The sequence below is a fragment of the Tachypleus tridentatus genome, chromosome 10 (assembly GCF_004210375.1).
Source record: "Tachypleus tridentatus isolate NWPU-2018 chromosome 10, ASM421037v1, whole genome shotgun sequence".
In the NCBI taxonomy this organism is placed as follows: Eukaryota; Metazoa; Arthropoda; class Merostomata; order Xiphosura; family Limulidae; genus Tachypleus; species Tachypleus tridentatus.
In genome coordinates this window covers 117,462,157-117,477,718 of record NC_134834.1, presented here as the reverse complement: position 1 = coordinate 117,477,718, position 15,562 = coordinate 117,462,157, and the positions used below count along the sequence as shown (strand labels likewise).

The 15,562-nt window shown below is 31.0% G+C and overlaps 1 protein-coding gene across 1 annotated transcript in view; it reads left to right on the top strand.

The window, feature by feature from the left end:
- The first annotated feature begins 2,140 nt into the window (after positions 1–2,140).
- LOC143228463 (uncharacterized) overlaps positions 2,141–15,562 on the top strand; it is a 23,336-nt gene continuing 9,914 nt past the window's right edge. Inside the window, exons 1-5 of the mRNA XM_076459719.1 lie at positions 2,141–2,355; positions 3,499–3,661; positions 11,443–11,528; positions 14,563–14,804; positions 15,044–15,197. Of these exons, the coding sequence (XP_076315834.1) occupies positions 3,538–3,661; positions 11,443–11,528; positions 14,563–14,804; positions 15,044–15,197 (606 nt within the window). The 5' untranslated portion in view covers positions 2,141–2,355; positions 3,499–3,537. The remainder of the gene's footprint in view (positions 2,356–3,498; positions 3,662–11,442; positions 11,529–14,562; positions 14,805–15,043; positions 15,198–15,562) is intronic.

Below are 15,562 nucleotides of genomic sequence, written 5' to 3'. Positions count from 1 at the left end.
CAGCAAAATAATTGTTTTAAAAGTATGTAAAATTTACTGTGTGTTTCATTTTTACTAATCTTATTAAAGTACACCCTTGTGCAAATTAATTGAAACAAATGGTCATTTTACAATATTTTCAGCATGGCGGCAGGTATAGGCTCGCTGGACCCGCTGATTTCCTTTAATAGCTATTTTCTCACACAGACGGCGTCATTAGCTGTGTTTTGCAGTACAGTCGATCTATTTTTGGGATATATGACGAAATTTTGAGGAATATTACATCATTCGAAATTGCGTTAGAAGGGCAAGGAAACTAGTCAAAAAACAACTTCTTACCAACTCAATGAAGAAAAACGGTATCAATGGGGTCTGAAATACAAAAACTGAATGCAAGAACAATGAAGGAAGGTGTTATTCACGAGACAGGGTCAAAGAAGTCTGCATGTTCGCAGATCTCCTGGTGAAAAACTTCGAGAATCTCACATCAATCAGTTCGTAAAACATCCCTTGAAGAAGATGTTTTGGGGATTTTTCGCTACTATAGCGTCGGATGCTTACATATCGTAAAAGTTATGATGCGAAGACCACAGTACATAGAAGTTTTGCAGAGAAGAGTCGTTCCAGAATTGAAAAAGAGATTTCCAGATGGATCTGGCATTTTTCAGCAAGATCTGGCTCCGTGTCACACATCGAAACTTGTGAAGAATTTTATGACTACAACGCGAATGAAGGTGCTGGACTGGCCTGGAAACTCTCCGGAATTAAATCCTCTTGAAAATCTTTAGGCGATTTGTAAAGAAAGACTTCGGGGGAAAGATTGTACTACGAAAGATAAGCTATTTGAGGCCATAATTGAGGTGTGGTGCCGCGATCCAAAAATTAGTAAAGATTGTAGTCAACTTGTGGACTCGATGCCAAAGCGGATTAATAATCTTCTGAAAAATAAAGGCGGTCATATTAGTTATTAATTTTTGAGTAAATTTTGGATTCTCAGAAATAAAACGCAAAACATTGAAAAAATCGTAATTTTCCGTCTTGTTTCAATTAATTTGCACAAGGATATACTAATCTAAGATATTGCAGCTAGGTGGCAGCAACCATCATCCTAAGGGATTGACTATCACTCTTATTAGGCCAGGTAGTTAAGGCACTCGACTCGTAATCCGAGGGTTCGAATCCCTGTCACACCAAACATTGCTCACCATTTCAGCAGTGGGGCGTTATAATGTTACGGTCAATCTCATTATTCGTTGGTAAAAGAGTAGCCCAACAGTTGGCGGTGGGTGGTGATGATTAGATGCCTTCCCTCTAGCCTTACACTACTAAATTAGGGACAGCTAATGCAGATAGCCCTAGGGACAAGCGTATTAAGGCGTGCTACTCGTAATCTGAGGGTCGCGGGTTCGCATCCCCGTCACGCCAAACATGCTCGCCCTTTCAGCCATGTGGGCGTTATAATGTTACGGTCAATCCAACTATTTGTTAGCAAAATAGTAGCCCAAGAGTTGGCGATGAGTGCTACTGGCCAGTTGCCTTCCCTGAAGTTGACATGTCAGAATTAGGGACTATGGCAGATAGTACATGTGTATCTTTGCCATAAACAAACAAGAATTAATAAACTAAGGTTTGGTTTGTTTGGAACTTCGCGCAAAGCTACTGGAGGGCTATCTGCGCTAGCCGTCTCTAATTTAGCAGTGTAAGACTAGAGGGAAAGCAGCTAGTCATCATCACCAACCGTTAGCTCATGGGTTACTCTTTTACCAACGAACAGTAGGATTGACCGTCACGTTATAACACTCTACGGCGTTGTGCGAAATTGAAAAACAAACAAACTTTAATAATTTATTTCGTTTTTTTATGACATATCACATTCAGTTTAGTTATAATTTGGTTTGGTATTTTGTACACATGTTTCCAGTATTTTATTATAATTTTCTAGTTTTTAATCATCAAATAACAGAATATCAATAACTTTATATTAGTGGAACATTGTTATCACTTTGTTCAACAAAATAAAAAGTGTGCTATCGTTCAGGTAAGCTGAACTGTAATATTATGTTTAGTGCAGTGTCTGAGAGCAGAGGGCGAGCAAGCGTTACTAGGCAACAGTTTTGAGAAATAGAAACACCTTAGGCGATTGGGTGGTTTAATACGTTGATCGATCTAATTGTTTTGTAGAATCAGCCGTGTTATTTTATGAAATATATAGAATGAAATTTCGTAAGTTTGGCTATAAAACATGTATTATTATGGTGTAACCAAGAGCGTATAATTGGAGCATGATATTATCTTCAAAAGTTGAGAAATATCGATAATTTAAGATAGTATAAAACATGACTTCGTCCTACACCAATCCTTAGAGATTTTAAGCAAGTAAGCGTCGAACTTTGTTTAAAATATTGTAGACAAATTTAGGACTAACAACCTATTTTAGAATTTATACACTTTTTAATCAGTGCAGTATAGTTCATTATTTAGTGGCCTTTATTTCATTGTTTTACTATTCATAATTGAAATATTGCATTTCTGAAGAAATTATGGCGCAAAACTACTTTATTCTGGTGTAAGTTATTTAGTTTTTCTATTACTTAAATCAATGTCAACCTAAAAGTTATTAAATAATTAAAAAATTCGTAAATACGTTAATTTATTATGAAATAATGCTACTTAGTCTTCAATTAATATTGTATTAATAAAGAACACACAAATGTAACATTATTTGGTTCTGAAGTAATAGGTTAGTAAGCTTTGTTTCTCAATAAAATCACGTGTTTTATTATTATTGCTCTGGTTTGTTTCACCAGAAAGTAATTTAGTTTTACTGTTGTTCTGTGATATAATAAGGCTATCTTGTTCTGTCTTATAATAAAGTGAAATGTTTTGTGTTATAATAAGGCTATCTTGTTTTGCGTTATAATAACGCCATCTGGTTTTGTTTTAAAATAAAATCTTCGTGTTTTAATGTCATTTCTTTTATAATGAAAACACTTGTTAAGTAAAAACACTTCAATTAACAAATTTGAAAGAATATTTCGATAATGGTTTTAGCAAGCATCGTCTTAAACGTTGTTCTTAGTTTTGTCGGTACACTTAGTTTAAGTCAACACGTGTTTTAATTTGTTTGTTTTCTTATAGCCTGAATAATACTCTCATTATTAGCACCAATTGTTTCATAACAAAATCATTTTACTTTAGTATTACACTGTTTTCATTCATAGCACTGTTTTTCTTATTACAGTGGTTATAGTGTTTACATGACTTTAACTGGTTATTGCTCTATTTTAATGTTACATTACTTCCATATCAACTAACTGTTGCACTGTTGTTTTTAACATCAGTCTTTTCTTTATTAAGTGTAAGTGATTTATTTTTATTTTAAATTTGTATTTCTTTATAACTGCACCGTTATGACAGTTTTTCAATATCCCTCATCAGGCTGACATGTAGTGTCACGACACATACTAGCCACTAGTTAACACTGTATGGTGTGTAACTAATTCATATTTCCATCGTTAGCCGTACACCAACAACAATATACTGAGAGAGAAATTAGTCATGCAGAACGAGAACAACATATATTCCCTACTCATGTCTAACAAGGAGTGGCTTCAAAAGTATGGGCTTCAGGGTTGTAATATAAACCTCCGTTCTCTTGCAACAGAAGTAAGAAACAGAAGTGGTAAGGACAATCCTTGTTTTATACCTATTAAACCTTCTTATACTTGAAATAAAAACACAAGACATGACAGCACTGTTTCAAACCTTTTTATCTACAAATTGGAAGGGTTGATAAAAACTTATTCAAAGCGTTTACAACGACTTCTAAAAAAGTTCTGAGAACTAAGAAACATACATAGAATTATACAAATATTAAATGTTTTTTTTTATCAGAACGTATACAGGTATGAAACTATAAAGACACTAGGTGATGTTTATTAGAATATATATACAGTAACGAAAGTACAAAAACACTAGGTGATGTTTATTAGAATATATACAGTAATGAAAGTACAAAGACACTAGGTGATGTTTATTAGAATATATATACAGTAACGAAAGTACAAAAACACTAGGTGATGTTTATTAGAATATATACAGTAATGAAAGTACAAAGACACTAGGTGATGTTTATTAGAATATATACAGTAATGAAACTGCAAAGACACTAGGTGATGTTTATTAGAATATATACAGTTATGAAACTACAAAGACACTAGGTGATGTTTATTAGAATATATACAGTAATGAAACTACAAAGACACTAGGTGATGTTTATTAGAATATATACAGTCATGAAAGTACAAAGACACTAGGTGATGTTTATTTGAATGTATACAGTCATGAAACTATAAAGACACTAAGTGAAGGTTATCAAAACGTGTACAATCATGAATCTGTATAAAGACACTAAGTGATGTTTATCAAAACGTGTACAATCATGAATCTGTATAAAGACACTAAGTGATGTTTATCAAAACGTGTACAATCATGAATCTGTATAAAGACACTAAGTGATGTTTATCAAAACGTGTACAATCATGAATCTGTATAAAGACACTAAGTGATGTTTATCAAAACGTGTACAATCATGAATCTGTATAAAGACACTAAGTGATGTTTATCAAAACGTGTACAATCATGAATCTGTATAAAGACACTAAGTGAAGGTTATCAAAACGTGTACAATCATGAATCTGTATAAAGACACTAAGTGATGTTTATCAAAACGTGTACAATCATGAATCTGTATAAAGACACTAAGTGAAGGTTATCAAAACGTGTACAATCATGAATCTGTATAAAGACACTAAGTGATGTTTATCAAAACGAGTACAATCATGAATCTGTATAAAGACACTAAGTGATGTTTATCAAAACGAGTACAATCATGAATCTGTATAAAGACACTAAGTGATGTTTATCAAAACGTGTACAATCATGAATCTGTATAAAGACACTAAGTGATGTTTATCAAAACGTGTACAATCATGAATCTGTATAAAGACACTAAGTGATGTTTATCAAAACGTGTACAATCATGAATCTGTATAAAGACACTAAGTGAAGGTTATCAAACGTTTACAATCATGAATCTGTATAAAGACACTAAGTGATGTTTATCAAAACGTGTACAATCATGAATCTGTATAAAGACACTAAGTGAAGGTTATCAAAACGTGTACAATCATGAATCTGTATAAAGACACTAAGTGAAGGTTATCAAAACGTGAACAATCATGAATCTGTATAAAGACACTAAGTGATGTTTATCAAAACGTGTACAATTATGAATCTGTATAAAGACACTAAGTGATGTTTATCAAAACGTGTACAATCATGAATCTGTATAAAGACACTAAGTGAAGGTTATCAAAACGTGTACAATCATGAATCTGTATAAAGACACTAAGTGATGTTTATCAAAACGTGTACAATCATGAATCTGTATAAAGACACTAAGTGATGTTTATCAAAACGTGTACAATCATGAATCTGTATAAAGACACTAAGTGATGTTTATCAAAACGTGTACAATCATGAATCTGTATAAAGACACTAAGTGATGTTTATCAAAACGTGTACAATCATGAATCTGTATAAAGACACTAAGTGATGTTTATCAAAACGTGTACAATCATGAATCTGTATAAAGACACTAAGTGATGTTTATCAAAACGTGTACAATCATGAATCTGTATAAAGACACTAAGTGATGTTTATCAAAACGTGTACAATCATGAATCTGTATAAAGACACTAAGTGATGTTTATCAAAACGTGTACAATCATGAATCTGTATAAAGACACTAAGTGATGTTTATCAAAACGTGTACAATCATGAATCTGTATAAAGACACTAAGTGATGTTTATCAAAACGTGTACAATCATGAATCTGTATAAAGACACTAAGTGATGTTTATCAAAACGTGTACAATCATGAATCTGTATAAAGACACTAAGTGATGTTTATCAAAACGTGTACAATCATGAATCTGTATAAAGACACTAAGTGAAGGTTATCAAAACGTGTACAATCATGAATCTGTATAAAGACACTAAGTGATGTTTATCAAAACGTGTACAATCATGAATCTGTATAAAGACACTAAGTGAAGTTTATCAAAACGTGTACAATCATGAATCTGTATAAAGACACTAAGTGATGTTTATCAAAACGAGTACAATCATGAATCTGTATAAAGACACTAAGTGATGTTTATCAAAACGTGTACAATCATGAATCTGTATAAAGACACTAAGTGATGTTTATCAAAACGTGTACAATCATGAATCTGTATAAAGACACTAAGTGATGTTTATCAAAACGTGTACAATCATGAATCTGTATAAAGACACTAAGTGATGTTTATCAAAACGTGTACAATCATGAATCTGTATAAAGACACTAAGTGAAGGTTATCAAAACGTGTACAATCATGAATCTGTATAAAGACACTAAGTGATGTTTATCAAAACGTGTACAATCATGAATCTGTATAAAGACACTAAGTGAAGGTTATCAAAACGTGTACAATCATGAATCTGTATAAAGACACTAAGTGAAGGTTATCAAAACGTGTACAATCATGAATCTGTATAAAGACACTAAGTGATGTTTATCAAAACGTGTACAATCATGAATCTGTATAAAGACACTAAGTGATGTTTATCAAAACGTGTACAATCATGAATCTGTATAAAGACACTAAGTGATGTTTATCAAAACGTGTACAATCATGAATCTGTATAAAGACACTAAGTGTGTTTATCAAAATGTACAATCATGAATCTGTATAAAGACACTAAGTGATGTTTATCAAAACGTGTACAATCATGAATCTGTATAAAGACACTAAGTGATGTTTATCAAAACGTGTACAATCATGAATCTGTATAAAGACACTAAGTGATGTTTATCAAAACGTGTACAATCATGAATCTGTATAAAGACACTAAGTGATGTTTATCAAAACGTGTACAATCATGAATCTGTATAAAGACACTAAGTGATGTTTATCAAAACGTGTACAATCATGAATCTGTATAAAGACACTAAGTGATGTTTATCAAAACGTGTACAATCATGAATCTGTATAAAGACACTAAGTGATGTTTATCAAAACGTGTACAATCATGAATCTGTATAAAGACACTAAGTGATGTTTATCAAAACGTGTACAATCATGAATCTGTATAAAGACACTAAGTGATGTTTATCAAAACGTGTACAATCATGAATCTGTATAAAGACACTAAGTGATGTTTATCAAAACGTGTACAATCATGAATCTGTATAAAGACACTAAGTGATGTTTATCAAAACGTGTACAATCATGAATCTGTATAAAGACACTAAGTGATGTTTATCAAAACGTGTACAATCATGAATCTGTATAAAGACACTAAGTGATGTATAAAGACACTAAGTGATGTTTATCAAAACGTGTACAATCATGAATCTGTATCAAAAAAGACACTAAGTGATGTTTATCAAAACGTGTACAATCATGAATCTGTATAAAGACACTAAGTGATGTTTATCAAAACGTGTACAATCATGAATCTGTATAAAGACACTAAGTGATGTTTATCAAAACGTGTACAATCATGAATCTGTATAAAGACACTAAGTGATGTTTATCAAAACGTGTACAATCATGAATCTGTATAAAGACACTAAGTGATGTTTATCAAAACGTGTACAATCATGAATCTGTATAAAGACACTAAGTGATGTTTATCAAAACGTGTACAATCATGAATCTGTATAAAGACACTAAGTGATGTTTATCAAAACGTGTACAATCATGAATCTGTATAAAGACACTAAGTGATGTTTATCAAAACGTGTACAATCATGAATCTGTATAAAGACACTAAGTGATGTTTATCAAAACGTGTACAATCATGAATCTGTATAAAGACACTAAGTGATGTTTATCAAAACGTGTACAATCATGAATCTGTATAAAGACACTAAGTGATGTTTATCAAAACGTGTACAATCATGAATCTGTATAAAGACACTAAGTGATGTTTATCAAAACGTGTACAATCATGAATCTGTATAAAGACACTAAGTGATGTTTATCAAAACGTGTACAATCATGAATCTGTATAAAGACACTAAGTGATGTTTATCAAAACGTGTACAATCATGAATCTGTATAAAGACACTAAGTGATGTTTATCAAAACGTGTACAATCATGAATCTGTATAAAGACACTAAGTGATGTTTATCAAAACGTGTACAATCATGAATCTGTATAAAGACACTAAGTGAAGGTTATCAAAACGTGTACAATCATGAATCTGTATAAAGACACTAAGTGATGTTTATCAAAACGTGTACAATCATGAATCTGTATAAAGACACTAAGTGATGTTTATCAAAACGTGTACAATCATGAATCTGTATAAAGACACTAAGTGAAGGTTATCAAACGTGTACAATCATGAATCTGTATAAAGACACTAAGTGATGTTTATCAAAACGTGTACAATCATGAATCTGTATAAAGACACTAAGTGAAGGTTATCAAAACGTGTACAATCATGAATCTGTATAAAGACACTAAGTGAAGGTTATCAAAACGTGAACAATCATGAATCTGTATAAAGACACTAAGTGATGTTTATCAAAACGTGTACAATCATGAATCTGTATAAAGACACTAAGTGATGTTTATCAAAACGTGTACAATCATGAATCTGTATAAAGACACTAAGTGAAGGTTATCAAAACGTGTACAATCATGAATCTGTATAAAGACACTAAGTGATGTTTATCAAAACGTGTACAATCATGAATCTGTATAAAGACACTAAGTGATGTTTATCAAAACGTGTACAATCATGAATCTGTATAAAGACACTAAGTGATGTTTATCAAAACGTGTACAATCATGAATCTGTATAAAGACACTAAGTGAAGGTTATCAAAACGTGAACAATCATGAATCTGTATAAAGACACTAAGTGATGTTTATCAAAACGTGTACAATTATGAATCTGTATAAAGACACTAAGTGATGTTTATCAAAACGTGTACAATCATGAATCTGTATAAAGACACTAAGTGATGTTTATCAAAACGTGTACAATCATGAATCTGTATAAAGACACTAAGTGATGTTTATCAAAACGTGTACAATCATGAATCTGTATAAAGACACTAAGTGATGTTTATCAAAACGTGTACAATCATGAATCTGTATAAAGACACTAAGTGATGTTTATCAAAACGTGTACAATCATGAATCTGTATAAAGACACTAAGTGATGTTTATCAAAACGTGTACAATCATGAATCTGTATAAAGACACTAAGTGATGTTTATCAAAACGTGTACAATCATGAATCTGTATAAAGACACTAAGTGATGTTTATCAAAACGTGTACAATCATGAATCTGTATAAAGACACTAAGTGATGTTTATCAAAACGTGTACAATCATGAATCTGTATAAAGACACTAAGTGATGTTTATCAAAACGTGTACAATCATGAATCTGTATAAAGACACTAAGTGATGTTTATCAAAACGTGTACAATCATGAATCTGTATAAAGACACTAAGTGAAGGTTATCAAAACGTGAACAATCATGAATCTGTATAAAGACACTAAGTGATGTTTATCAAAACGTGTACAATCATGAATCTGTATAAAGACACTAAGTGAAGGTTATCAAAACGTGAACAATCATGAATCTGTATAAAGACACTAAGTGATGTTTATCAAAACGTGTACAATCATGAATCTGTATAAAGACACTAAGTGATGTTTATCAAAACGAGTACAATCATGAATCTGTATAAAGACACTAAGTGATGTTTATCAAAACGTGTACAATCATGAATCTGTATAAAGACACTAAGTGATGTTTATCAAAACGTGTACAATCATGAATCTGTATAAAGACACTAAGTGATGTTTATCAAAACGTGTACAATCATGAATCTGTATAAAGACACTAAGTGAAGGTTATCAAAACGTGAACAATCATGAATCTGTATAAAGACACTAAGTGATGTTTGTCAAAACGTGTACAATCATGAATCTGTATAAAGACACTAAGTGATGTTTATCAAAACGTGTACAATCATGAATCTGTATAAAGACACTAAGTGATGTTTGTCAAAACGTGTACAATCATGAATCTGTATAAAGACACTAAGTGAAGGTTATCAAAACGTGTACAATCATGAATCTGTATAAAGACACTAAGTGATGTTTATCAAAACGTGTACAATCATGAATCTGTATAAAGACACTAAGTGATGTTTATCAAAACGTGTACAATCATGAATCTGTATAAAGACACTAAGTGAAGGTTATCAAAACGTGTACAATCATGAATCTGTATAAAGACACTAAGTGAAGGTTATGGGAACAAACAGTCATATTCCATTCTTGATGCTTCTTTAATTTGTCAGTGAACATAACAAGGAAGTAAAGATAAAATAATGTTAAAAACAAAACAGGACAGAACAGGTCTATCTGTACTGAAGTAATCCTAAGATAACAATCTATCTGTACTGAAGTAATCCTAAGATAACAATCTATCTGTACTGAAATAATCCTGAGGTAACAATCAAAATGTACTGAAGTAATCCTTAGGTAACATTCTATCTGTACTGAAGTAATCCTGATGTGACACTCTATCTGTAGTGAAGTAATCATAAGGTCACACTCTATCTGTATAGAAGTAATCCTTATGTGACACTCTATCTGTAGTGAAGTAATCATAAGGTCACACTCTATCTGTAGTGAAGTAATCATAAGGTCACACTCTCTTTGTAGTGAAGTAATCCTCAGGTAACACTCTATCTGTAGTGAAGTAATCATAAGGTCACACTCTATCTGTACTGAAGTAATCCTTATGTGACACTCTATCTGTAGTGAAGTAATCCTCAGGTAACACTCTATCTGTAGTGAAGTAATCATAAGGTCACACTCTATCTGTACTGAAGTAATCCTTATGTGACACTATATCTGTAGTGAAGTAATCATAAGGTCACACTCTCTCTGTACTGAAGTAATCCTAATGTGACACTCTATCTGTACTGAAGTAATCCTAAAGTAACACTATATCTGTAGTGAAGTAATCATAAGGTCACACTCTCTCTGTACTGAAGTAATCCTAATGTGACACTCTATCTGTACTGAAGTAATCCTCAGGTAACACTCTATCTGTAGTGAAGTAATCATAAGGTCACACTCTATCTGTACTGAAGTAATCCTGATGTGACACTCTATCTGTACTGAAGTAATCCTGATGTGACACTCTATCTGTAGTGAAGTAATCCTAAAGTAACACAAATATATTTACACAAACATATTACCCAATAATATATTTACCAGAAAAATTGTTTTCAAAGTGGATAAATCAACATAAGACCAATTATTTAATGATCACAAAGAATGATATTTTATTTCTTGAACATTTTCTTTTAGTTAACCCTGAAAAAAGATTACCAGTTTCTGAAGTTAGATATCCAGGAATTGATGCTAACCAGGATAGGTTAAATCAACAATACCAGGTTAGTTTAGAAAATCTGTGATCGCAAGAGTGAAACTGTAACTTCTCTGTTCTACTGTTCTACTATATTCATAAACATGCACTGACATAAATTCAAGGCTGAATATTTATTATTCCTATGAACACTAGCAAACAAAACTAAGCACAGTCACTTTTATTACCTGCAAGTATCGTCAAAGATCGAACAAAGTAATTATTATATTCAAAACATCACTTCAAGAAATCCCCAAAACCAAGCAAGTTAATTTTTATTATTTCAGGCAATAGTAAAATACCAAGCAGAATAATTCTTATTTCTTTCAACAACAGTCAAAAACATAGCTGAGTATTTCATTGTTGCTTTCAACAATAATAAAAAACTGAGCAGAGTAATTATTATCTATTTCAACAATAGTCTAAAATGAAGAGAGTAATTATTATTATATCTGTCAACAATAGTCGAAAACTTATCACAGTAAATCTTATCTCTTTGAATAATGATACAACAGAGCAGAGTAATTCCTATGTTTTTCAACAATAATCAAAATCTGAGAAGAGAAATTCTTATCTCTGTCAACTATAATCAAAAGTTGAGAGGAGTAATTCTTATATGTTTCAACAATAAGCAAAAACCGAACAGATTAAATCATATCTCTTTTAATGATAGTCAAAAACTGAAAAGAGTAATTCTTATCCCATTCAGGAATAGTCGAAAGCTGAGAAGAGTAATTATTATCTTTATCAATAATAGTCAAAATCGGAGCAGAGTAAATTTAATCTGTTTCAAGAATAGTGAAAAAGAGAGGAGAGAAATCACATTATTGTCTCTTTCAACAATAGTAAAAAATTGAGAAGAATAATTTTTATTTCTTTCAACAATAATCAAAACCTGATGTGAGTAATTCTTATCTCTTTCAATAATAATGAAAAATCGAGCAGAGTAATTCTTATCTCTTTGAATGATAATCGAAATCTCAGTTGAGTAATTATTATCTTTTCCAATAATAATTAAAAACTGAGAAAGGTAATTCTTATCACTTTCCACAACTGTGAAAAACTGAGCACAGTAATTCTTACCTCTTTGAACAATAATCAAAACTGAGCAGAGTAAATCTAAACTCTCTTTCAACAATAGTTGAAAACTGAGGAGAGTAATTATTATCTCTATGAACAATAATCAAAATCTGTGCAGAGTAATTATTATCTCTTTAAACAATAATCAAAACTCAGCAGGGTAATTCTTATCTCTTTCAATAATAATTAAAAACTGAGAAGGAAAATTGTTTTCTCTTTCACCAATTTTCAAAAACTGATCAGAGTAATTCTTATCTCTTTGAACAATAATCAAAACCAAGCGGGGTAATTCTTATCTCTTTGAACAATAATAAAAATCCGAGTTGAGTAATTATTATCTCTTTCAAGAATAATTAAGAACTGCGAAGTGTAATTCTTATCTCTTTCAATAGCTGTCATAAACTGAGCAGAGTAATTCTTATCTCTTTGAAAATTGATCAAAATCTGAGTTTAGTAATTATTATCTCTTTCAACAATAATTAAAAACTGAGCAGAGTAAGTCTTATCTCTCTCAACAACAGTCGAAAACTGAATAGAGTAATTCTCATCTCTTTCAATAATAGTTAATAACTGAGCAGAATAATTCTTATCTGTTTCAACAATTGTTAAAAACTGAGGAGAGTAATTCTTATCTCTTTGAAGAATAATTAAATTTAAGCAGAGTAATTATTATCTCCTTGAAAAATATTCAAAATCTGAGCAGAGTAAGTCTTATATTTCTCAACAATAGTCGAAAACTGAATAGAGTAATTCTCATCTCTTTGAATGATAGCTAAAAATTGACTCATGTAATTCTTATCTCTTTCAACAATAGTCGAAAACTGAGAAGATAAATTCTTATCTCTTTGAACAATAATTAAAACCTGAGGAGGGTAATTCTTATTTACTGCAACAACTGTTAAAAACTGAGCAGAGTAATTCCTATCTCTTTAAACAATATGAAAATCTTAGTTGAGTAATTATTATTTCTTTGAACAATAATTAAAAAGTGAGAAGTGTAATTCTTATCTCTTTGAACAACAATCAAAAATTGAGCAAAGTAATTGTTATCTCTTTGAACAATAATCAAAATCTGAGTTGAGTAATTATTATCTCTTTCAATAATAATTAAAATTGAGAAGAGTAATTGTTATCTATTTGAACAGTAATACAACTGATTAGAATAATTCTTATCTTTTTAGACAACAGTGAAAACTGAGCAGAGTAATTATTATCTCTTTTAACAATAGTCGAAAGCTAAGCAGAGTAATTTTTATCTCTTTGAACAATAATCAACATCTGAATTAAGTAATTATTATCGGTTTGAAAATAATTAGAAACTGATCCGAGTAATTCTTATTTCTTTCAACAACAGTCAGAAATTGAGCAGAATAATTATTATCTATTTTGACAAAAGTCGAAAACTGAGTTGAGTAATTATTATCTCTTTGAAGAATGATACAAGTGATCAGAATAATTCTAATATCTTTCCATAATAATCAAGAACCGATCAGAGTAAATCTGATCTCTTTCAACAACTGTCAAAAACTGAGCACAGTAATTCTTTTATCTCTCAGCAATAGTTAAAAACAGAGCAGGATAATCACATGCATATCTCTTTTAACAATATTTAAAACCTGAGAAGAGTAATTATTATTTCTTTCAACAATAATCAAAACTGAGAAGAGTAATTTTTATTTCTTTCAACAATAATCAAAACTGAGAAGAGTAATTTTTATTTCTTTCAACAATAATCAAATCTGAGAAGAGTAATTTTTATTTCTTTCAACAATAATCAAAACTGAGAAGAGTAATTTTTATTTCTTTCAACAATAATCAAAACTGAGAAGAGTAATTCTTAAGACTTTTAATAATAGTCAAAAACTGGGCAATATAATTATTGTTGTAATTTATTTATACATGTTTATGGAAATATAAACATAAAGATTTCTGTTAATATGAAAATATTCTTTTTTTACATTTTATTGGTCATGTTTAAACAGAAAGAAAAAGATGAACCCCCTGTAGCCATGCAAGTCCAGATAGTCCGTGAATTAATTTACAAAAGGCTAGCCTGGACGACTACAAGCAGTCGGAAAATATTTGGCATTTTACCAGGGGATTGTGTGATACTGATGTTAGCTGTAAGCACTTCGAACATACTAGCCTTTTACCATTTCATCGAAGACGTGATTAGCCTTCTGGTGGAGCAGATTGCTACTAAAAAATATTTCAACATTATTAGGTATGATAAGAGTAAAGCTAATAGATATTTTACATAGAAGCGAATAGCTAATTTACTATAGCATAATATGATGGGAGAATATTTAACTTCTTCAATAAAGTAATGTTATGATATCATACATGGTATAGTTGTGAATGTTTGTTTAACCGTTTAAATTATTGCTTTTTGTTAAACTTGGACAGTTCTATTAATTTAACTAAAAGTATGGAAACTTGAAGAAAATAATATATTGTTTTAAGTTATACCGATGAAGGAGAGAGAACCTTTCAATCCACGATAACTCCTGTAACTAATGGTTCTCTGGCAGAAGCAAGAGCATGGCTACAGCATCTTCCACGCCCTTCAAGAGGTGTTTCTATCCAACCCTCTTTGGTGTTCTTTGAAGACGAAAAGGTAAGAACGTTTTATAAAATATAAATAGTTACAGAGTATTTATTAGGACGTTTGATAAATGTTTATTTTGATTGCAAACAACCATTATACGAAATAACTTTTCAGTGGTGCTATAATGACAGATGAGTTCACCTCTGTGTTAAAGTTATAATAAGTTTATAACATTTTTATTGATTTGACCAGCTTGGTTAACATTTTCCTTTAACATCTCTTAATTATCTAGCGTCTGGATAAAACAAACCAATTTTAGAAAGTAAATGATAGTTATAGTACTTGCCTCAGTATGACACGTGCGTTTTCCCCTCCAAGTACCAAAGAAATTGACCAAATTCACGTTAAATTTGTAAGGTATTTTACAAGAAGTT